The sequence below is a fragment of the Trichinella spiralis genome, assembly GCF_000181795.1.
Source record: "Trichinella spiralis strain ISS 195 chromosome Unknown Scfld7, whole genome shotgun sequence".
NCBI classification, from domain to species: domain Eukaryota; kingdom Metazoa; phylum Nematoda; class Enoplea; order Trichinellida; family Trichinellidae; genus Trichinella; species Trichinella spiralis.
The window spans coordinates 377,172-402,419 of record NW_003526946.1 but is presented as its reverse complement, the minus strand read 5'-3'; the positions used below and the strand labels follow the sequence as shown (position 1 = coordinate 402,419).

The 25,248-nt window shown below is 32.3% G+C and overlaps 5 protein-coding genes across 5 annotated transcripts; 3 read left to right on the top strand and 2 right to left on the bottom strand.

Annotated features, from left to right (window-relative positions):
• Positions 1–82: 82 nt before the first annotated feature.
• On the top strand, positions 83–2,165 carry Tsp_11479 (conserved hypothetical protein). The gene is made up of 3 exons (XM_003372999.1): positions 83–439; positions 489–1,530; positions 1,699–2,165. Exons 1-3 carry the CDS (start codon positions 83–85, stop codon positions 2,163–2,165), a joined length of 1,866 nt encoding a protein of 621 aa, XP_003373047.1.
• Positions 2,166–2,169: 4 nt separating this feature from the next.
• On the top strand, positions 2,170–3,752 carry Tsp_11478 (Pao retrotransposon peptidase superfamily). Its single transcript, XM_003372998.1, is given in 3 exon segments — positions 2,170–2,994; positions 3,007–3,339; positions 3,363–3,752. 3 exon segments carry the CDS (start codon positions 2,170–2,172, stop codon positions 3,750–3,752), a joined length of 1,548 nt encoding a protein of 515 aa, XP_003373046.1.
• Positions 3,753–5,409: 1,657 nt separating this feature from the next.
• Positions 5,410–6,531, top strand: Tsp_11477 (hypothetical protein). The gene has a single exon (XM_003372997.1). The coding sequence runs from the start codon at positions 5,410–5,412 to the stop codon at positions 6,529–6,531; it is 1,122 nt and encodes a 373-aa protein (XP_003373045.1).
• Positions 6,532–8,608: 2,077 nt separating this feature from the next.
• Positions 8,609–10,222, bottom strand: Tsp_11476 (deoxyribonuclease II superfamily). Its single transcript, XM_003372996.1, has 6 exons — positions 10,125–10,222; positions 9,639–9,862; positions 9,408–9,575; positions 9,051–9,260; positions 8,772–8,995; positions 8,609–8,713 (listed from the first exon to the last, which is right to left on the bottom strand). Exons 1-6 carry the CDS (start codon positions 10,220–10,222, stop codon positions 8,609–8,611), a joined length of 1,029 nt encoding a protein of 342 aa, XP_003373044.1.
• A 2,989-nt stretch (positions 10,223–13,211) lies between these two features.
• Tsp_11475 (putative tetratricopeptide repeat-containing domain protein) lies at positions 13,212–22,555 on the bottom strand. The gene is made up of 21 exons (XM_003372995.1): positions 22,510–22,555; positions 22,313–22,386; positions 21,981–22,238; positions 20,833–20,980; positions 19,707–20,095; positions 19,259–19,651; positions 18,031–19,005; positions 16,834–17,728; positions 16,448–16,599; positions 16,252–16,377; positions 15,981–16,194; positions 15,837–15,927; positions 15,257–15,782; positions 14,953–15,133; positions 14,817–14,897; positions 14,644–14,742; positions 14,479–14,592; positions 14,032–14,388; positions 13,878–13,931; positions 13,449–13,542; positions 13,212–13,290 (listed from the first exon to the last, which is right to left on the bottom strand). The coding sequence occupies exons 1-21, from the start codon at positions 22,553–22,555 to the stop codon at positions 13,212–13,214; spliced, it is 5,346 nt and encodes a 1,781-aa protein (XP_003373043.1).
• Positions 22,556–25,248: the final 2,693 nt, after the last annotated feature.

The following is a 25,248-nucleotide window of genomic DNA, read 5'->3' as shown; positions in this document are numbered from 1 at the left end:
GGAGAACCAGATACTTCTCAAGTGGTGATAGCTAGTCTGCAACGCTATATTGCAGTTAGAAACAGTTAAAAGATTGTCAACTATGGACAACTTGGCTCAACGAAGAGCTGCTCAGGTACGTTGGCTAAAGACTGCCATGGAAAACATGGAAGCAGCTTCAGATGGTAGTGCTGAAACAAGACAGATTTGTTTCGCAAAGCTTATGGACACATGGTCCAGATATGAGGAAATTATCACAAAGCTGCTCGATAACTCTATGGACCAGAAAGCAATTGATGTTTATACTGAAGAAAAAGGAACTGTATGTGCCGACATAACAGAGTTCAAAATCAAGGTGGAAAACAAGGAACGTGAACTTGAACGTGAAATCTACAGAGTCTATGCCAATTTCTCAAGCCGGAAGCTCGAACGTGCGACTTCCAAAGATGGAGATAAAGAAGTTCAATGGTGAGTACCATGATTAGCAACGGTTTCATGATGAATTTGAGGCAACGATCAACTCCAATTCAAATTTGTCGCCGATTGAAAAATTCAATTATTTACGATCGTTGTTATCTGGGAATGCAGAAACTGCTATTCGGGGATTGACTCTGAATGCGGTTAATTATGAAACTGCATTGACCATCCTAAACGAGAAATTTGGAGACCCTCAACTCCTTATTGAAGAACACTTGAAGAGCCTACAAAACTTACCGGTAATAACAAATCAGTGGGATTTGAAACGGCTGGAAAAATTTGTGAGCGATATGGAGATTAATATACGTGGTCTGGAAACGTTAAACACTCCACCTGTAGTGTATCAAGCCGTGTTGATGCCATTAATACTATCTCGACTGCCGAGAGAAATTTCTGTGGAATGGAAACGTCAAAATCCAAACCGACAGAAAGATATGTATGAATTGCTGTCATTTCTGAAGACAGAATTACAATGTCGAGAAGTATCAACGTTTCCAGGAAGAGAAAGAAAATTTGTATCTCCATTTCCATCAAACAGGAAGACTGTTCCACGAGGACAGTATGCTACAGCCGCATTACAAGCTACGGTAAGGAAAGCTTGCTTTATTTGTGAGAAGGATCATGCCATAGAAAACTGTCCTAAGTTCATTCGCATGAGTCCTAAAGAAAGAATAACGAACGTGAAGAAGCTGGGACTATGCTTCTTATGCCTGAAGAAAGGCCATTTAGTAACAACTTGTAAAGCAAAGCTGAGGTGTCGAGTGAAAGAGTGTTCTAAACGTCACCACCCGTTGATTCATCTGAACCAAGAGAAACGTTCGGTCATTGAAAACCAACCTAATACACTAGAGGAAAATAAAGTTCATGTTACTCATGCTATGGTTGGTAATCGAGGCACATTGCTTCAATCAGCCCATGCTAGACTATATAATGAAGACGGAAATTCTATGATTGTCAACTGTTTATTCGATAGCGATTCACAACGCTCTTTTGTGAAGAAGAGTGTCGCAGAAGCTTTAAGCTTAAAAGGCCCTTTCGAAACAGTGAACATAGAATCTTTCGGAAACATTAATAGTGAATGTTTACGAATACGCCGGGTAAAATTTTGGTTGACATCGGTGAGAGATAAGTCTCACAAGAAACAAATGGTGGAAGCATTGTGTTTAAAGAAAATCACTGACCGTCCGAACGTCCGTTGAGATATCAAACAATATAGCCACTTCACGTCCTTGCAACTTGCAGAAGATTTTACTGATTTATCTTCCACCTTTGACGTACTTATTGGCCTGGACTACTATTACGACTTTATTAATCAAGCCATCATAAAAGGTCAAGAGGGAGAACCGATGGCAATACATTCCACGTTGGGATGGATCATTTGTGGTCCGACTCCAGGAAAAGTTCCCACGAAGAGCACCAAGATGTTGTTTGCAAAAATAGAAGATCATCTTGATGATATTTTGAAAAATTTTTGGGATTTGGAAGCCATCGGAATAAAAGACGAAGAAAAGGAAACCGATTCAAAAGCCTCACAACTGTTTGAGAAAACAGTACATTTTGACGGGGAAAGATACGAAGTACAGCTTCCTTGGTCAAATAAAGAATCAAAACTACTAAACAATTATAAACAGGCTTTGGATCGATTAATTCAAACGGAACGGAGCTTGCGTAGAATCCTACCAAGGCTCAGTTATATGAGAATGGAATGAAAGAATGCCTAGAAAACGGATTGTCGAAGAAGTAAATGACGTACAAGGACGACCTGGAAGAACGTGGTATCTACCACATCATACCGTCCTAAGAGAAGACAAATCCAGCACGAAATGCCGGATAGTGTTTGATGGATCCGCGCAATTTCGTAATGACTCCCTCAATAGACAGTTAGATCCAGGACCTCCGCTTCAAAAAGATCTGGTCCAAATATTATTACGTTTCCGCAGATTTCGTGTAGGACTGCAAGCAGACATATCAAAGATGTTCTTGCAGATTGGGCTACATGAAAAGGATCGAGATGTTACTCGATTTTTATGGAGAGAGTTGGGATCTCAAGAAACACCGCGAATATTCCGCTTTAGGCGAGTATGCTTCGGGCTTACTTGCTCGCCATTCCTGGCAATGAGCGTGACGAGACATCACGCATTGAATCATCTACAAGGATTCCCACAAGGGGCGAATCAAGTTTTGGAGAATATGTATGTGGATGATATCGTATTCTCAGTAGATGAAGATGATGTGGCCAGAGAAACTGTGAGACAGTTGGTGTCATTGATGAAAAAAGGCGGATTTCATCTGACTAAATGGGTCAGTAATTTGGGCACGGTGTTGGCGGATGTACCGTCAGAAGATATATTGGGAAAGAACACTAATACGTCAAAGATATTAGGCATCGTTTGGGACTCGGCAAACGATGAATTAGCTTATAGTGCTCTTTCTGATGTCGATCCTTGGTCGCGTGACACGAAGCGTCAATTGATAAGTGTTACTGCGAAGGTGTATGATCCTCTTGGTCACCTATCTCCATACATAATCAAGGCGAAGGTACTATTTCAGAAGTTGTGGAAAAAAGGTTTAAATTGGGATGACGAGTTACCATCAGAGCTGCAAAAGGAATGGCAGACATGGAAGATGGAATTGGGTGATATATCAGATATCCGAATTCCAAGGTGTCTCATCCCATTTCATGGTTCCACAATAAAAAAGGTTGAGCTGCACGCGTTTGGAGACGCATCGGAGACTGCCTATGAAGCAGTGGTATATGTAGTGGTGAAGAAAAAAGACCACAGCTCAATTTCAAATGTTGTAATGGCCAAATCGAGGGTTGCACCTTTGAAGAAGATGACTCTCCCTTGTTTGGAATTAATGGCAGCTAAATTGATAACCTTCGTAAAAGAGGCATTAAAAATTAGGATCGACAGATTGACTTGCTGGACGGACAGCAAGATTACTTTATGTTGGATAAAAGGCATATCAAGAAGATGGAAACCCTTTATCCAAAACCGAGTCGAGAATATTCAACCGTTAATGGAACCGTCTCAATGGAGGCATTGTCAACTAACTCAAATCTGGAAATTCTCACTCCGTACCATTTTTTGACGGGTACCCATTACACTGATATTCCTGAAATCACTAAAGATGAAGATGAATGGGTACCGAAAACACAGTCCACGTCACAACTCATGAAGAACTGCAACTTGCGACAGCGTTTAATTTCCCAATGGTGGAAACGCTGGAAAGCAGAGTATGTGACAAATTTGAATATCAGGCAAAAATGGTACAACAGTGGTAATGCTCCATGATGACAATATATGAGAGAAGAAGAGCAGAGAGAGCAGTGGTAAAAAATGATAGTAGTAGTATCAGTCGTAGCTGCTGTGAAGTCAACCGTGTGTTTGAGCGTGTTGTTTTGATATCGTTGAGTAAAACTGTTTCTCTCTGATTGTCGTTATTGCTGAGGACAATAAATTTGTGTGGACCTATATTTGCTTGGACGCAGTAGTTATCACAGTTAACAAAGAACCAGAGAAAGCTTATTCGTCACGTGGACGAATAAGGCGCGAATAACTACAGTCATTATTGGAACTTGGTTAGTTATCAAAATATAATATTGTGCCCTACCTTTATTACAATAGGTCGAAAATATAAAAAATTACAAGTGAGCAGTATATTACTATTTTTCTGGTTAAATATAATAAAATATAAAGGAAGTGATTTATTTTAAGTATTTTGCTGATATAATTACAATAAGCTGAATAATAATTCTTTATTTTTTAAATATTCTTATTATTTGTACCTTCTTATTTTTTAACGATATTTTAGTCTTTTCACTTAAAGCATGAAAGCATTAGTCATTAGAATTGTTTGTTAAGCATAATGCAGCCACTTTAGCCATTATAAAGAACTCACAAAACATGTGATAAAAAGTTTTTGAAGTGTTATGTACTTACTGAGCAGGTTTTTTGACTTTTAAAATTGTTGTTTACTCACAATAGAAACAAATGAATATAGCAAGAATAAACCACACTGCTTAGTTTAGTCTTTCGTGACAGTTCAAAAAGGAATTGAAAAAACGCCAAAATTCAGCTAACTTTAAAATTTCAAAGCATTTCATTAATTCCGCAAGTCATTTTAATTTTTACGTTCAGTTAATTTGATTAGCTTCACACCATATTTAAGGAAAACACTTTCATTAATACAGCAAAAATATTTATGACATTTTACTTTTGTCAATATTATTTTATTCCGGCTAAACTTTTGAATGAAAAGCATTGAAAATAAACGTTACTGCCTTTCTTAACTGTGTTAATAAAAATTAGAATCAGCTATCTTTAAGATGCTTTAGACATATTTTTATTCAACTGATATTTTAAATTATAATTTTGAAACTTTTTCAATACTTTTCTCTGAGAGCGATTTTAAACTTCTCATGTCTGACTGTGATTAAAAACAAAATGTGATTGCCATTGTGCATGTTTATTGAGAAAGTCTGTTTTTCAGGTTTCATGCTAAAAAAGTTGATAAATTTTGCAGGAGTTTATTTTTGAAATAACTTCATTAACTTGAGTTTCATTAATTCACTTTTAATTATATTACCGTACCGTAAGTCAATCATTTTTTGTTTTCCGTTATTTTTGCATATAAATATAAAATATTATTTTTAATGAAAAAATATGCAAATAAAGTTTTTTTTTGTCAGTTTAAATAGCAATTTTTAATAGTGAAGATTTTTTGAAGAAATCAAGCCCATTTCAATATTTCATATAATATTTTACTTTTTGTATTTTTATAAAATGCATAATTATATTTATACAAATTTTAATAATGCTTTCCAATTGTAATTTTCAAAATTATTCAAATGTTTTCTGGAACAGAAATTGAACTTTATTATCTTACTGTAAGTGTGCTAAAAGTTTCAACATTTAATTTTTGTCACAGTGTTACCGTTGTTTTGAAATAATGCGACCGAAAAAAACAATTCAACTTCCAGCTTCAGCAGTTAGAAATGAAAGTAAAAGAAAAGTAAATGTTTTTCCGGCTAATAATATTCATGAAGAAGATTTTGTGCTTGACTATAAAAATTTGGAAGGTGATATTTCTGTTGCTTTTTGCCCACAGGAAGAGAATAGAAATCCTGTGTTTGTAATAACCTCCGGATGTAAATTATTTATTTACAACTGGGGATATACGAAACCAATTGCAGTATTTGGTTACATGCTTCCTGAAGAAGTTCTCCGCTGTTGTACATGGGTCAATGGATCAAATCCGCATTGTTCATGCATTGTTGCTGGTGGACAGCTTGGTCGAGTTTATATAATTCGGGCAAATGATGAAAGTATGCTAACTGTTTTTGCGCACAATGGTGAGATCCGTGATATGACAGCGCTGCCAGAGAAAGTTGGCGCTTTTGTGACTGCGAGTGCGGATCGTACGATGAAGCTTATTAGTGCTCGTACTGGACGTTGTTTACGTGTTTTTGAACCATTATTGCAATCATTTGATGAGATAATATCAGCTGAACTCAGCTTGCGTACGGGTTGGGTGATATTTGGAGGTTCTTCCAAATCGGTGAATTTTATGTGGAATTGGGGAGAAGAATGCGGAATTTCAGTAGAAGAACGAAGAAAGCCTCCAGTGGTGTCTAATCCGTGTGTCTTAATATCTGATTTACACAAGGATGTGATCAAACGAATTCGTTGGTTTGGCAATTTAATTGCAAGTCTGTCAATGGACGGGGTTCTGCAGGTTTGGCTTCCAGAAATTATTGAAATCGATCACAGTTTAAAATATTATGTAATCAACCCAAGGCCTATATGCTGCATGAATGACAGTTTTATGGACAATGTGACTTTTACGCATTTTACTGTTCATGCTGGAAAAAGTGTACTAGCTGCCGCATACGCGCAAAAAATAATCAGCATCTGGACTCTGAAAATTGTGAAAGGAAAGAAGCTACCTCAACTTTTGTGGACGAGAACTGTTGAAAAAGAAGTCATGAGTTTGGAGTTTGACACTTGTGGTAATTTTCTGATAGCTGGTATGAAACCATCGTCATTCATTGGTTGGAGGCTTAGTTTGTAAGATTGTTGAATTTGACAAATATTTATTCCAGTTGTTCATTGTTCTCAGTTATTTGTGATGTTGGATTTGCTATTTAAGAAAACTTTATGTGCAGCGTGTTTCGCCCTCTGTGTCTACCGTACAAACATTCCATACTGTTTTTTAACTAACTATGTATGTATGTATTTGGTTTTCAGTGATTTTTACGTTAGTTTTATCTATCATGAATCATGAAGCATGAAAATGATGTTTTTGAACAAATAAATAAAGTAAAAACAAAAGAAATCATATCGAAGATACTGCTTTTCAAAATCAATTTTAATTTTAATTTCAATGATGAATGGTTATGCTACAATGACGTTAGTATTACTAAAACAAAAGTGCAGCGTATTCTGCAGCTGTGAGTTATTAATTATTTTTTTATTAAAAGTATAAATATCTTTTGAAAAATACATTAAACAAAATAATAAGTTAAAAGCAAAGGAAAGGGGAAAGCCAAAAACGCAGGTGATGTATTTTTTATGTTGCATGCTTTTGTTAAAAAGTAAGAAGGTGAACGAGATTTTTACTTTTGAATTATTTCATTTTTTTAATAACGTTAATACTAACTAAATTTATTATATTATAGCAAAGGAATGTTTTATATCTAATACTGACAACAAACATGCAGTATTAAAATGAATTTTGAATTGAAAAAAAGCAAAATACGATTATGAGTATCATAAATTATAAAGAAATGAGTAAAAATCATAAATTAAATTTTCATTATCTTTCACATTTTTATAATTTTTAATGTAGTTAATTAATTAATCTCATTGCAAGCCATTTAAAAAATGAAATATTTGAGATGCAATAAAAATTAATGAATAAGCATTATATAATCAGTTCATGTTGATAAATGCGGAGATTAAAAAATGTCAAAAGCAGTATTTACCAAAAACCATCTGAATTTATTTATTTTTATGAAATATTACGGAAAATTTGATTTTGAATTAAAATTTAGTGTGCTGTTGTTTGCTTGACTCAAATTATTTTATCATTATAATTGAAAATAAGTTAGTTAATAAAAATTATCATGGGAAATTATACAATGAATTGTATATATTTTGTGAAGAAATTCACAAAAGAAAAACGTTCAAAATCAAGGATTGACAAACTTTAAAATGCGATTACATATTTATAAAACAACACATTAAAAGTGCAATTAAATAGAATCTAATGCAAATGCGTGGACAAATATCTTTAACAGCCTAAGTTAAAGAAATGAAAAAATATCTGAATTTTCAATTCTGTCACTGAGTTCTAAATCAGTTATTATCTGCTTGTTTGCCAATAATTTTGCATTTTTATATTTTGTCTGCTTATTAATTTGTTCAAATGGATTTTTAAAACATTTGTTTGTTCATTTGCAGCTCAAAATATGGCACAGTGAAATTTTTAAGCAAGGCTTTTGAAAAAGTGAATTACAACTGCTTACAACTCTTTCAACTTACAGTTATTTATTTATAATTAAATTTTTACTTGAAATATTTATTCCAGCTTAAATCTGAGAAAAATTTACTAAATTCTGCAGTTAATGTAAGGACAAAAGTTCTTCCAGAAATATTCTGAGAAATGAAAAAAGAAAATGATTTGCGTTTGCTGTTAGTAAATTAATAACTTCTGTTGTCGCACTACAGTAGTATATTTAAAATATTCCATAGCACTGCGCAATGAAAGCTAAGTTTAAATTTTGCCATTAATCTTACATTGGCATTTCGTCAATTCAGTTATTTTTACACCAATGTCTAGAACTGCATTACTGAGAAGCGCAACTTGCTTAGTACATTTAGTCCAATATTATGACGCATATAAATTTTACGTAATGCATATTTTTCCATTTTAAAATATGAAAGTCAGTTAACAATATTATTTCCTTCCGTATTAAACATTACAATGAAATATTTTTCACATTTGGTACCAACGCAGTTTATTCAAAAACCATTATTATGAAGGAGGTAATTTGTAATTTCCAATATTGAAAGTGAAAGAAAATGAAAAATGGTAAATAATTTTTTACTTCACAAGAAACAGAAACTGGCATCATAACTATCAAAAATTATTTGTTGCATGCTTCAAGATTAGATGCTGCAGTGCTGAAAGTGTTATAAACGACGGCATTCTCTAAACATACAGCTGCACCTGGAATTTGCTTTTCAGTCGTCTAAAATAAAGTAATTTCATATATAAAATTATGAATATAGTTCATTTCAATAATGTACTTTATAATCATTTGTTGTAAGGCAAACGATATTTTTTCCATCAACAACCGCCCATCTTGCGCTATCAGTTTCACGGCTCACTTGAACACCATCAAATTGCATTGGAGAAGCAATTTTTCGTAGTTGATATTGTCCTTTACAAATTGATTTCGATCTTGTATCTGAAGGTGCCCATATTCTGATGTTGGCAGCAAGTTTATTTTTCAAAACTTTTGCATACATATCTAATTATATTTTACACTTTTATTTCTTTTAATAATTCAGTAAAAACAAAATTACCTGAATGTGATTTTGTGTGTTTTCCGAAAGCTTCTATATTTGCAGCTGCTCCATCTGCCGACTTTGTTGTAAATTTTGCATGTTCCAAAAAAGGTGTTACTCGAATCTGAGCTCCCGTTATTAAATTAGATAGTTCTACATGTTGATTCAGAAGTTCAGGTGATAAATTATTAGCGTATATGAATGGTTCCTGGTATCGAATAGCTTTAGCTATAAATCAATGGTTAATTAATTGGTATTACATAAATTGAATTCAAAAATGCTCATCATAAATGAACGCTAAAAATTACAATTGGAAACTTTTCAGTAATATTTTATAAAAGTATAAAAATGATAAGAAAGATACTATTTTTATACCAACTGAATTTAAAGAAGCTTCAGTAAATGATACACACAAAAACATGTGCCCCTTTTGTGTTTCTGCTGCTGGCCATGAGTAGCCGCCAAGATGTGCCAAAAACTTAGGAACAGTGTGCACAAACCACGCTGCTGCGTCAGCTACTGTACTGTCAACCAAAAGTACTCCTAAAAACAAAGTATACACTTATTTTGTTTGAATATTGTTTTAATAAACAACTTTAAAATAACCTTTAGCTTTGCTTTTTTCATTTCGTAGCGGCAAATTTGGTGGATTATCATTATACGCAAGAACTTTGATGTTCACGTGGTTTGCTATGAAACTTGCCATTGTATTAAATATTGAATGGCCTGCGTCTTGATCAATAGCTCGAGCAGAAGGATTCCAAGCTGGAGCTACTGCTGATTTTATGATTTTGCTGTCCAATGAATTTGGGGGTTTGTATACAAAAAACCTTAAAATAAAAATTCTGTAGCAAAAGAAAGTTATGATACATTAAAGTACATTAAAAATGTAAGAATGTGAATGATGCTTCGATTGCTATTTTATATTTATTCTAATGATAATAATCAATGATTTGATAATAATGATTAATAAATTTCATGATTATGCAATTAAGTGTCTAATACTTCAGCTTTTAATTTAAGTGTCTGTTTTATGTAGAACGCTTTAAAAGTAAAAAAAAATTCAACAAGCTGTGATTTTATTATGCCTACCAGTCAGTATTAGCATTAGCATCGTCCTTGCAAGTTGCCACCTGTGCAGTAGAGGTTTTCAGTAAAATCAAAATAGAAACCACCGTTGTGAACTTCATTTTAATGAACTTTGCTTACTTCAGTAATTTGCTATCTTATATATTCTTTTTCCTATATGTATCTCTTATGTATAATTAAATATGATTATATTTATGCTTGACTATGCTTTCGAGTATTTATTTATTTTATATTAATTACATTGCCAACACAATTAACTGAAACACTAAATGTTTATTTAAATACGAAATAATTTAAGTTGCTAATTTATTGCTTACTTATTTAATAATACTGGTACCTGCTTTATGTGCTATTAATACATCTACGTCTTCTGGTATCAATATTGATGTCAATATGTGTATTTCAATTTCAATTAAATGAAATTTTTTCCAGATTTCATAACAAAATAACTGAAAATAAAACATGTAAAATGCATTTAGTTTAGCGTTTCTCACATCACCAGCCATGCTTTTACGTTGATTTAAGAAAAATATTCATTCTGCTATCATCAACAAAAATGGCAATTGTGCTTGTTAAATTCCACTTCACTATATTTAATTAATTAATTAGTTTTACATGTAACCTTTCAACACAGTTTATATTTATTTACTTTTAGTCTGCTTAATAATATATTTCTTATTTATTAGTATTTGTTCCTAAATGCTTAATATTTTTGGTTGATATTTCATAACTAAAATCTTTATGCGCTTGCTCAATGTCTAATTGCAATGGCTTATCTTCCCGCCAACTAAATTTAAATACGTTTAATTCAGTTGTATGCACTTATGTGTACGCATTTCTCCTTCTATGTTTCTGCTGCTAGCTAAAAGCAGACACTAGGATATGCCAAAAAATGAATGTACAAGGTAAACAATTGGATCACTTTCTTTTTTATCAATTAAAAAATCTTTCTTTAGAATTGTCTCATTTTATTTGAATTTTTTTACAACGAGATATATAAAAATAAAGACACTATTAAATTACTTTTTTTTATTTCCTGTGGGAAAATGTGATTAATCGTAATGTATACAAGTCCGTTTGATATTTCCATGGTTTATCGCAAAATTTTCAACTGTTTTTGCTATTGAATGAATGACCAGAATAAAATTTTACCCCATTCCATAATTTTTGGGCTGAATATTTGTTGCATCATTATATTTAGAGGTCAGTATGCGTGGAACCTTAATAATGTGCATTGTTAAAGATGCCTGTTGAAACATTTAGCGAACCTTTAAAGCAGGGTGCGCAACCTGCGGCCGTGCAGCCAAAAATGTGCTGCCGTGGAAGAGCAATGCTAAGCTGAATAAATTTGAATTTCAATTGTTGAAGGAATTTTCTGTACGTTTTAAGGATTTTGAAAAAATCTTTGCAGTATTGCGATTCATTTTGTGGCGACAGAAAGTACACCGTCAGATCTTCAAATGGAATTGGTCAAACTGAAGAACAATGAACCGCTAATGAAGAAATTTGAAAAAAATATGACCTCAGAGAAGCATGGAATGTAGCTGTCAACTATCCCAAGCTTCGAGAACTGGCCAGAAACATTCTCGTTCTCTTTGGAAGCATTTGCATGTGCAAAACAGCATTTTCACGGATGAAATATTTCAAACATAAGTACTGAAGTCGACTAGCAAATGACAATCTGGAGGCTAGAATACGGCTGATGGTTTCTAATGAAAAGCCTGATTTTTCACGTCTTGTAGAAATGATGCCAGAGTAAGGCGAGTCATATAGATTACCTTAAAAATTCATGTACCTCAGTAAACATCTAACCGCTCTTGTGAATTTTATTCAAATGTGTGCCATAGTAAAAGATGTTTACTAAAAGCAGAATTGGATATCAAAGGACAGTGTGGTTGGGCTCACTTGCGGCAGTTGTGACATTAAAGATGCTAAGCGCGGCTTTCATTAGTCAGAAAGTTGCGTGCCCTGCTTAAGCAGCAATGATTAAGTAAAAATTCAGCTTCCTCTTCTTTACATAGCAACCTTTAAGTATATTATTATAAAATTTATTGCATTTATTGCTCATCTTCCTGTGTCTAACAAGAAATTTAAATAAATGAACATCTGACGGAGTAATAATCTGCCCGCGGCTTATGCATTATTCATATATGTTAGTTAACACATTTAAACTTCGACCAATTTTAAAACTTCACAACTCTCAATAATTTCAGTATTATATTTTTTGTCAAAAAACATGTTACGTTTATAAGCAGATTCTTTATACTGTAAAACTGACAACATTGAGTAATTTTTATATCATTAAATTTCATTTGAAGTTGAAAACTTTTATAATTTAATAACATTCGACTTTAATTTTATTATAAAAATTTTTAGTGATTCATACTTGATTTTTGTAATTTATAAAATTAATGTTTCACAGCTGAAAGTGAAAGTCTTGAAAAACTGAAATTACACTATTTTTTCCTGCTTACTTTTACTTTACTGCAATTTTAACATGTTATCTGTTGCAAATATAGTCGAACGTGGTTAAGTGCACATTTTCCTTAACTGCACAAGATTTGGGCTTAGCGAAATTCCTTGTAGTTAATTATAGGGTAAAATAATGGACAAGTGCAAATTGGAATAAATGCACAGCTTGATGAAGTGCATCATTTTGCTGCGGTCCACAGGATTTACCGTTCACCATACATTGTCCTTAAATGTACAACAGGCGCTCTCTCGACCGCTTTACCTTTATCATCAGCCATAACAACTATTGGTACTCAGCAAAGTCTATTGTTCGCAACATCAGAATAAACTTGCGCATCGCAGGCAACGTGAACTAGCCAAACTCAAAGCAGCTACTGCTTTCCAAGGAAGTTACTCACAAGGAAGCTGCCGCAGATCTGGTGACAATTTGGTCATATTTTCACGAAAACAACATAAATCAGACAGACCTAAATCGTATTGAACAGCAGCTAGTAATTATAGTGGCACAAACTATAATTTAAACTCACATTTCTGACTATTTTGTTTAAAATAAATGAACATTTTAAACTTATTTGTACACGTAAAGTTATTGCTTTTTTCAATTACTCTGCATAATTTTCATCTTTGGATAAGTGCACAATTTGGATAAGTGTATGGAAATTCTTGGAAAATTTCATGTGCACTTAACCCAGTTTGACTGTATATAACAATTTTTCAAATTCTTTTTAAAACTGTACTTTTGAAAAAACCATTAAAAATTTTTTCTTTGTTGAATATACTTGTTCTGTTCATATTAAACTAAACGCACGGTTTGGTCATTTTGCTCCATCATAATTTAGAACAAATATCATTTACATGACAGTGATTGGAAATTGAGCTTGTGAAACAGCACTGAGCTTGTCAATTAGCAGCACAACAAGTAGATTGTTTAATGGACATTCTTTATAAACTAGATGCAATAATATAATTCATTTTTTATGATGACACACAAAAAAGCATAACACAACAAGTTGCTCAAAAATAGGCAATAAAAATTTAAAAATTTCTACAATACATCTCCAGCTTCATATAACATCATTCAAGCGTAATAATAAAATATGAAAACATGTGCAATTATTCATGTTTAACCAAAACAACTATTTGCATAAAAGGTTCTGATAGTGATCTCACCAATAAAAAGATAATGACAACTTTGCTAAAATAGGAAAAATTTGACATAATATTTTTGTCTTGATAAAATAAATAAAAGCTGTAAATAAATTTATGATTTTTTTTGTTGCAAACTTTCGTAGAGATCCTCTAATTCTTCTGCACTAGGTATTTCTGCATTAATGCATCCTTAAAAAATAGGCATATATTCAAAAGTAATCATTAAAAATGAAGTTGGCTTTAAAATATTTTACAAATTTAAAAGAAAATTATTATTGATAATATATACCAATCATGTCTTTGTCTTCTTCATTCTCAGACACTTCTTCTCTTTCTTCTCCATCAGATGCAAATTTATCCCATTCTTTTTCAGAATCAATCAACGCCGTCTCACTTTTCCATTTATGCAACTTTTTCAATTTACTTTTCTTTCTCCACTTTTGTTTATTCTTCTTCTTTTTTTTATCAAGTAATATATCAGCAAAAAGCACATCGCTTTCAAATATTTTCCAATCTTCATCGCAGATTGGCATTTCTTGAGGTATATCTGGTGGAGATTTACTGACCATTATTTCACTTGGTTCACCACGCACCAAAATTTGACTCGCCTCTTCAGAGCTCACTCTTATTATACTGGAAAGCTTGTCTGTAAAAACAAGAACATACACCACTATCTAATGCATTTGAGACTTATTGAAAAATAAACAATATAAAATATTGTTTCGCTACAATTTACCTGCAAAGCAACCAGCCAATGCAAGCCAGCATTGCGTAATATCAGACATTGTGCTTTCAGTCAGGATGCATACCAATCGAATGGAATTATTACTTATCGGAAACGCTTTGAAATCTGAAAATGAACTCATTCAAACGACATTCAAAGAAAATTCACAATAAATACTTAATGCCATAAATAAAGGAGTGCTTATGCCGTTCGCTGCTTCTTCTTTACTTAATACAGCACCAACAAAAAGTGAATCTTCCACAGCAAGCTTCAAAACTTCGATATTCAAATATTCTAACTGCAACAAACCCAGATAAACACGTTTGGTATTTCAATTCAAAATAAATTACGTACAATATGTACAATCGTACCAATATGTGCCATCTCACCGCTAACTCTTGAAATAGCGTTCATAATGTCTCTGGGAATATCTTCAATTTGAATTGAATTTCAATTTGATTTTCAAAGTTGTGATGCCATACTTACGCAGTAAAGCATAAAACAAATTTCTGGCGTATCCCAAAATGTCATCTTCATTTTCACAAGGAAAATACCACTCTATATCCATACAACATGTATCAAGCGTTTGGGTGCGTTTAAATCCAAGAATACACAAAATGTCATCTAAACCCATAATTTTTCCCTCAATTTGTTTCACAATACAACTCTCCAACGTATATAATAATTTCTTTTCGCCTTCTTTAATTCTTTCTAAAATTTTATCCACCTACACGAAAAACAAATGTTTACACTTTCATAATGTGTGATTTTAAAAAATGAATTTTATTACTAAATGCACCAAAAGAAGCAAGGCCATTCTACGCTTCGGTGCCACAAGAACAAGTCGCAGTGCCATTGCCAGGCGGCATATTTTCCCCCATTTTCGAGAGCTACTCAATTCTGCAGTTGTTGGAGTTTTGCTCATATTATCATTCATGAAAGTGCAAGCAGCAAGAAAATCTCCTGAAAGTCTTTCTTTTTCAGAAAGTTTAGCCGGAAAACAGTCTAATTCTGTAAAAATTTTGGGTATAATTTCAATCTTTGCAGCTTGATTAGCCGGGGCTAATTTCTCCACCAAACGTTTCCATGGAAAATTGCACATTTCTTTATGACTAATTACATCTACAAACTGACTGCCACGCAGTGCTGTTCGCAAAGCTGCTTCAAGTCGTTTTCTTGCTTTAATCAATCCCATTTGAGGAATTTTCGCTAGCACTAATTTTTTTACTTTTTCTTCAGCTCTTTTATATGGCATTTGAATTTTATAAATTCCAGGCGTTCTGTTCCATGGTTCCATTTCTAATTTTTTCGGATTTCTTCAATGCAAAAAAAATTATGTAAGTTAGAGAAACAAGTGAAACAAAATGCACTTTTCTGATTCATAAGTGGAATCAATTGCCATTGCTAAATCGTGCATCTTGTAATTGTTCATTTGGTATGCCCAAAATTGCACGTCTGATTCTGAAATTGATTTGAAAGTTCCAAAAAGAATAAGAAAGTTAATATGAACCTACCTCCACCCAATATCCAAAAAAAGACTGCGTTCTCTATTTGAATGCAGTATACTAGTGTTCTGTTTTTGTATTCTTTCAACAATAGATCTTTGTCTAATATTATATTAGAGTAAGTAATTCTCCACGATTCTTCTGACCAGCTGCAATAAATACGACGCAGTCGTTCAGCCACTTCAAGCGCTTCCAATGGACGTTTCATTATCGTCAACAGAAACTGTTTTTTTTTTAAAATACAAATTTATTTTAATCAATGAAGTAAAAGAAAGCTCACCAGAAGAAGAAACGCTGTGTGCTCGATCAAGGAAATTCCACACCAGTTACCTCGCAACATGGTTTCTGCACAAGGATAAGGGGATAGCTCTGCTTTAAAAATATCACCAAACACGTTTCTAGAATTCTTTAAAAAACTTTTTAAGAAATTAGCATTTAATGTGACACATTACAAGCAAGCATGCAAGCGAGCAAACCTGCAATTTATTGTCAGCCCAAAGAACGATCGCAAGCCAAATGCGCACCATTGCTCCAACTAAATCATCAGAACAAGAATCTGCTAACACCATTGCTTCGTTCAGCAAATTCAGTGCTGTTGAGAAAGAGTCTTCTTCGAAATCAAGAATAGCTATAAAAAAAATAAACATAGAGGATTATTGTATAATAATATGATATTTTCATTGTTTCAATTTTACTCAATCAAAAATTTCTGCTCACATTTAGTCTGTACGTATTTTGTTCAAAAAAACTATCTTTTATTGAAATATATATATTTCAACAATTTGGAGACAATACCTACCTTTTATTACTAAATAATTAACTTGAGCAAGTAAGTATGGCTTGTTTTCAACAGTATAAATACTCCGCAAGTTTTCTAACATTGCTTTACAGCCATCTATGTCACCATCTGCTTCTTTTTTGCAGATGATCAATTCTGTTGCACGCAATTGAGCATCATCCATCTTCTGAGATACTGCCAGCGCTAAAGCTCTCTCTGCAGCTGCTATAACTTCATCAGTAGTACTGACAATCATTCCTAACTGCAGCAATGCTAAACATTCACTTTGGGGCAGAGATTTTTCTACAGCATGCTGTCGTCTTCGTTCAGCATATGCTTTTGCCATTTCGAACTTACGGGTTGCCCAAGCACTAGCAGCCATCAAAGCCAATGCATCGACAATTACGGTTTCATCTACGTGATTTTCATTTTCTAATTCAATTGCACGCTTAAAATGCGGCATAGCTGTCTCGTACATTCGCAGCTTAAAGATGGACAATCCATAAAGTAGTCGTGAACGCGGACAAGTCGATTCCACTTCTATTAGTTCCTCATATAATGGCGCTGTCCATTTCCATTTGTTTAAAGCTGCATAACTTCCAGTTAACAAGGTCATGCACCTTTTGTAAAATCTTGGACAGTAAGCTCGACCATTATCAGAATCTAACAAAGTCCTCTGGCGCAAAAGATAAGTAATAGCCTCTGAATGTTGATTGATTAAGATGCATGTTTCAGAAACTGCACTCAAAGCACACAGTTCGTCCAAAACAAGACCCTTGCGACTGGCAATTTCTAGACGTCGTAGACGACAACTAATCACTTTTGGAAAGTCTTCTAGTTTTTCATAGCATTTTCCCATAAAATGAACTGCTGTGAACATGGAATGCCAGTTTTGCGTAGTTTCAGACAATGATTCTGCTCGCATATAATACTCTAAAGCTTCTTTGTACTGACCAACTGCGAACAAAGCTTTGGCGACCTTCAAAAATGGACAACAATTCATGCTGATTTGAAACTTTTTCTTGAAAACACTGAATCATTAGTTATAAAATAAAGCTATAATTTCTATGTGTAAATTTATTTACTTTTATGCATGCAATAGCATTTAAAACTTGGATCCTTTACTACTTAGCAAAGAGTTTGAAATAATATTACCATTCAGTTAAAAACAATGAACGCTTTTAAATGCTATTTTGTAAGCGCTTACAATTAAATAAGCATCAATGTTTATGATAAAAATAAGCTATTCGCATTAAAAATCATACTTGTTGTTTGAATTACCTGCATACTAACATCATACTCATTACTGAGATCTTTGGTCTTCTTGGATAAGGCAAGTGCACGACAAGCAATATGAAGTCCTACTTTCGGTTTACCCATCCCGACTAGTATATCAGCAAGCAATGATAAAGCAGTCGCTTTGTATACTGGCCAATGAAGAAAATGCGCCATTGCAAGCATAAATTTTCCACTTTTGAGAGCTTCTTGAAAATTGCCCATGATGCACTGGGCTCTGCCAAGCTTATAATAACCAATTATTGTATCTTCAACTCGTCCAAGTTGTTTAGCCAATGATAATGCTTGCGTATAGTACCGAATCGACAATGCATGTGCACCAAGAAGCCTATGCGCATCCCCTAAGCAATCGCAAGCTCGAATTTCACATCCTTGTAGGCCTTCTTCTTGCACCATAGTCAAATACAATTCGTAAAATGTAATAGCATCCAAATACCGTTGCCGTTGAGCTAGATAATCAGCTAAAGCACATAACGCGTGTTGACGTACGGGTGCTGATTGTTTGCTGTCATATGCTATTCGATGAAGATGCGCTGCTTGCCCATTAGCCATTTCTGGATCACCAATGTGTATCAAGCATTGACACATACCTTGCAAAGCTATAACTTCCTCCAAAGGGCGTGAATCTTGTCTGGATGCAATAAGAGCATTTCTGTAGAGCTTTATTGCTTCATTATGCCGACGCATTCTGCACATGCATTTTGCTTTCAAAATTCGTACTTCTCGTAATAGAGCAGAATCACCGAACTCTTCCGCTATCTGTATAGAACGAGTCAGAAAAAGAGCTGAAGTCTTGAGCGCGTTTAGCTTCAACAGTACATGACCAACGCATCTGCATGCCTGTGCATCAATGGGCGGTGAATTGCATAATATAGCTAGCTTGATCAAACGACGAGCCCATATATCAGCGCGCTTTAACCACTCCAAATCAAGACAAAGTAAAGTAATGGCCATGGATGCCTTCAAATGCAAACAGTACAAAACTGTACGTATTGAAGTGAAATATTTTAAAAATAAAGCAAATATTTAATAATCTTAATCAAAATTAAACCTCAAAATTTAATTTATTTTTATTTATATTTATGAAGTAATATTAACAAAAACTTCACATAAATATTTTTAAAGAATATTTTAGCAATAGCGGAGCATTAAATAAAATGAAAATTATATTCACAAATACTTCAAACTTATAAGCAGTGAACTTGTAATTTACCTGAAACTGATACATCCATCTCTCTAATTTGCCGAAAATTGTACTGGCCTCTTTGTAAAGTTGTGTCACACGAATTGGAAAACTGTAACAGCGCATGTAAATTTGACCAAGAGTTATTCTAGTTACAGCTCGGTCTTCTAAATTGCCAAACTGGTCAACAGTCTGTATTAACAGACTACCAACTTCTAATGCTTCACGAATTCTGCGATTTTCTACCAATATATGCAAAAGAGATACGTGTACATTACTCTTAACATACAATGGCAGCTGAAGTTCATTAGCCCAAGCAATGCAACGTGCATGTGCATGCAGAGCTGGCCCATATCTACCCTGTTTGTAAGCAACCATGGCTAAACCAAGCCATGAATAGATGCCATATGACCAAATTCTCTGCTAAAATATTTATATAAAAGCAAATTCTAAAATTTCTTGAACATAAAAAGCTTACCCTTAAAGATGTTATAAGAACCTCACTGTAGTAATGATCAGCTTCGGCGAACTGGCCAAGTTGCAAATGAATGGAAGCAACGCGAAGTTTACAGTTTAGCGCAGTTGCCTCATCACCAGCTTCTTCATATTCTTTCAACGCCTGCTTTGAACATTCTAAAGCACGCTCGTAATTTCCAAGACTAATATATGCGAGTGTTAAAGAGCTTTCTGTTGAGCCTCTGAAAATCCAGTTCTCTTCTTCTAACTTGAGAGCATTTTCAAGAATAGTAGCTGCTTGACGTTTGTAGCCCATTTCAAGAAGTTGCTGACCAATCACGCCCAGCACAGCAAACGGTGTACGTTTGTTAGCTACGTCATCAAGCATGTTCACCGCTATTTTGATTTGTTCTTAAAACAATAGATAATACTTTTATTGTGAAATTAAAATAATAACTTTTTCAGTTTTATTTCATTTACATTTTCATTTGTACACATCTATACAAATATATCAATAATAACAATATTATAAGAAACATATAACAATGCTCCATGGAATTTAGTTTAAATTATATTATTTAGTCTTGACTGTGTAGTCCTACAAAACTTATAAATATTACAAAATCACTTTAAATAAAAATGTGATATGCACTTTAAGAAAACTGAAAGCATTTCTAATGGCTTGATTTTATTTTCAGAGTAAAAATTGTTAAAATGAATAAATGAAGCTTTTACAGTAAACTAGCAGAAGTTATCCAAAGTCAATAGCATTATAAATAGTAAAAATAATTTCAGAAAGGTATATATGTAATCAAATAAATGGATATGTATACATATCAATAGGTGATGGTAAAGCCTGTAAAGGGATTTATCTTAGAAAATGCACACATTTTTATAGGACTTATTTTCGTTGCTCATATGTTGCTGAACAAAATTTTAATATCTCACACTGGCTATATTTGTAATATCAACTTTAAAATGTCATAGCTTACGTATAAACTTTCTACTATAATTTCTACAGTGTTTCTATATTAATAATAGAAAATCGATCATGAAGAATAATCATAAATTTAAAAAATCTTAAATCAATATTGAATAAAATAAATAATTCTTAGTGTTCGAAATGAATAATTTTATAATTTGATTACCTGCAAGAGGAGATTCCATCATATACTTGTATACTTCGTTCAGAAGATCTGCATCATTTGGATTATGAATAATGGAAAAAGAAAAAGCAACCGCTGCCTGGGGCCAAAGATGTTTTTTCAGCAGAATCGCTCCTTTACGCTTATAATTCTACAATTGTAAATTGCATTGCGTAAAAGTCATTTAAAATATATTCATTTTCTTACCGTGCTTTTTGCATCAGATTCAATATTATACTCGTAAAGAATATGTTTTATTAATTAAAAGTTGTTTTAAAATGTCTAATATATAAATTTACATAACATTTTTTAAGTTTTAAGCTGAACTCTATCATGTCACTATAATCTGCTATCCACAGTATGAATATCAGACAGATTTCAATGCTTGATTAGTATTATTGTACAAAGGTAATGAATCCGTCAATCTGCTTTTCAATGCAGAATATGCTTTTCATGCACTAAAAAGAGAAGTATAATTTTGATCATCTAAAGAAAATCTTTCCCTAAGTAAGGCTAAAATATTTTGCTAAAAGCTGTTCTTTATCAATAAATGTAAACTCAGTAAATCCAACCAAATTATAAAAAAAGTACTTTCATTTGACATTTTTTAAGCGTGTTTTTTCTAATAATGAAAAAAATTAATTGTAATGCTTATATAGTAATAATAATTATTATCATAATTATAATAATATACTAGTAGTTTTAGTATTATTTAAATTCATTTTGAAAAATAAGTTCAAATTTAATAACTTTGTGTGTTCAATTTTCCAATTTTTAAATGAGGGAAGAATTAAAGCAATAATAAAGTAATAAAAATGAGTTGAAATGTAAAAGTAAATAATATTGCTTTTTAAATTTTAAAAGAAAAAATTAAAAATTTTAAACACTTGCGCAATAATGGATTGCTTATTGTTGTATGCATGGAATTATGCAAATTTTAACGCAAAAGAAAAATGGGAAAAAATGCAATGAATATTTTAAAGTAATAAACTAGTAGTAATAAGCAAATATAATCCTGCTTTGCTTTGTTAACCTATAATTTCAGCTTTGAAACCATTGTGCACTGATTAAAAAGTAGTAGGATTATTAAAATGGGATTTCAGTTGGGTTTGCAATTATAAAAGTATGCTTTTAGAAAGGGAAAAACTTACAATTGAACTTTTAGGGTTGATTTCAAGTGAACGTTGGATTTTATCCAAAGCTTCGTCGTAACGTTCTAATTTTTCCAAAGTTAGAGCCATGTTTCCCAACAATTTCGAATTGTTCGGCTCAGAGAACAACGCCGCCTCGTAAGCAGCCAGAGCAGACTCGTAATCGCCTCTCGAATAAGCATGCACACCAACATCAATGTGCTTTGCAAACCAACGAAACTGTGGTGTTGGTGGATTTTCACTCTGATTAACTTTGTGCTAAATTATTCATATATACATTACAGCAAAGTATGATGCAAGTAAAATTTAAAAAAAAAACGAATGATGCCTACTTTAGAAGTTGATGGAAGATCCATTTCCGGATCCATTTTCATCAGATTTTTTTGGCTGCTTGAATAACAAGTTGCTATTTATTAATTTAAATATTTAAAATAGAGCTTTTTCAATAAAAACCAGGCTCAGAAAAGCGGTAAAAACAAATATTATGCACTGGACGACCCGTTCGTTGCTTGTGCTATGAGAAACTTACCGCATGCGTGCAAAAGCAATTTTGACCTTTTCAAATGACCTTGCATTGACCAAATGGAAAATGAAATTACAATTGTTACTTACAAAAGTAACCATATTCAAAAGTACTTACAAATTTATTCATAGCACTACTAGTGATTTGTGGAATTTTGTGAACAGCTTCTATTTCTGTTGCACATAATTCAATAATAAATTTTTATTTTTTTCACAAATTATATAAAATTGCATGCATCCCCAAAAAAACAGAGTACATTATTTTTTGTTCAACCATTTTCAAATGCTATTTTTTATTAGCCGTTATCGAATTGTGACATTGCCAATAATAATACTTTGACAAATAATTACATCTAACATTAAAAAAACGTGGGAGCTTTTCTTTGGGCTGATTAACTTTTGTGAATATTCAAAAATTATTTTCTTTTTCTTTGAAGTATTTGTCTGTATTTTGATATTAAAAATAAACAATTAATCATTCAAGCAAGTTCAGAGATTTAGTATGTGTTGATTGATTTATATTGAGTTAATTTTTGTACTTTACTTTATAAGTTAATTAATTGAATTTGCAGTAAATCATTATCAATATTATTATTGCGCTAAATCAAACGCATGAATAACTGTGACAAAATGCTTCATCAAATACCAATCCGGATACGTAAAATATTGAAATTATTATCCGTAAAATTTGAGCTGAAATTTGTAAATAATTTGCAAATAAATAATTATACACTAATTTATAAAAAAAGAATAAATAAGCACAAAGCAACTGAAATATTTGCAAGAAATAAATTTCATGCTTACTCATCATATTCTACAAAAAATGTTCTTTAAATATTCTAGATTTTCAGAATAAAAACATTGACTTGGCACTCAACAAAATTTTTGAAGAGTTACTTTTATTTGTAAAGTTTAATTGAAAACTTTCCAACTGTAAAATACTTTAAAATATTTTTATGCTCAATTATTTTTTCCGTAATGCACTTTTGTATGCAAATAATAAAGCAAATCCTTGTTAACTATTAACTAAATTACAAAATTTACAACTAAATTCTAAATGTAAATCCAGAATTAATTTACAACTTTTTGTTATCCATTGAAAAAAACATAATAATTTTAATCTATTGCATAATAAATATTTATAATTTACAGACAAATGCAAAAAATTCATACATTGAGCAAGTTGATTGCGATTTTTAAAACTACAATCTCGACAAGCAGGAAGCAGCTTTCATAATTGGCGTTGGTGCCTTTTCAGCTTTTCATTACACCGCCGACCGCTTTAATGAGCTTTGTCATGTCGGCAACGATTCAATTTTACAGCAATAATAGATAGATAATTGTCACATTGGTCTGTTTTGTTGTCATATATTGTAGGAAGTCAACGTTAATAAATTATTATTCACAAGATTTATTTATTAATCAATATTCAACTGATCAGTTTTTCAATTTACATAAGAAAAGCAGTGGAACAGAAAATTTTGTCTCTGCTTTTTATTAATCATTTAGAATAGAAATATTTAAATTTCAAATTGAGCAGCTGTACATTAGACACGTGATGAATTAAGAAGACATTGAACATAGCTTTCCCGTGGATTTAATGAATTCCACTTTCAACATTCAAACTTCATTTCTTCAACAGAAATAATAAAGTGTTTGTTTATCAATGTTATGATTTCGTATGATTGCAAATTTTCAAATAATATAAAAGTACAATATATTTGAGTTAAGTGTGAAATAAAACTCAATGGATGCAACTGACTGATTTGCAAGGAAAATGAAAAAACTCAAAAGCTTCAGATGAATTTAAAATTGCTGTCATTAAAATTTAAAACATCAATGAACAATAAATTGTATTATTCGTTTTTTTTGTTTAGCATCCCATTAAAAAGATTAGTTGCAATTTCATAAATTTGAAATTTAATGATTTGAAAACTGTTTTGCTAACTGTCAAAAAATATTTAAAAAAACATAAGCTTTTTAAACTGGAGAAACTTAAAAAATAAACACCATTACAAGTCACCATCTTTCTACCAATTTGTGTTATTCTAAAATAATGAAAACTCACCTGCCACACTTCTGATAAAGCAGAATTTATTTATCAAATTTGCAAATGAAGCTCAGTTCGTTTGCTTATTCATTTTGAAGCTTCAACTTTGGTTCATTTTCATTTCGGGCAAATTTTTCTTACTTGCATCCATCTATTCTGCTTATCTGTATTTCTTTATTTCTTCCTTATTAATTCAACATTTGACAACAATTTAAGCAAAATTTTTGATCATCTGATGACATTAAAACTTTGGCTGTTTTGAAGCATCCACTTTGTTTGCAAACCATTTTACATCTGATGATTTTATTATTTCAGTTGTTCAACTGCTTACTTGCTTTCTTTACACTTTACAGTTCATTACAATTTTCTCTGTATACAATATTTGGCAATTATTTCTCATAAAATAACTTTTTTTAATATGAAAATAATGTGATGCAAATATTTTGCCTTTCTGAACATTGCACAATGCTAATTCTATCATTCATTCTTTCTTGAAGAACTTGGTTTGAAAACAGATCAATTTTGTTTCACAGACTTGAATTCCTAAGCATACATAAGAGGTCTAACTTATACACACTGTGGATTACATTCACTTCACAATATGTCTGTATATATCCATATTTTCATTTTAGTGAAAACTTTCCTCCTCTAGTAACAAATTAAAGCAAATATTAACATTTTAACTTCCTGCTAATG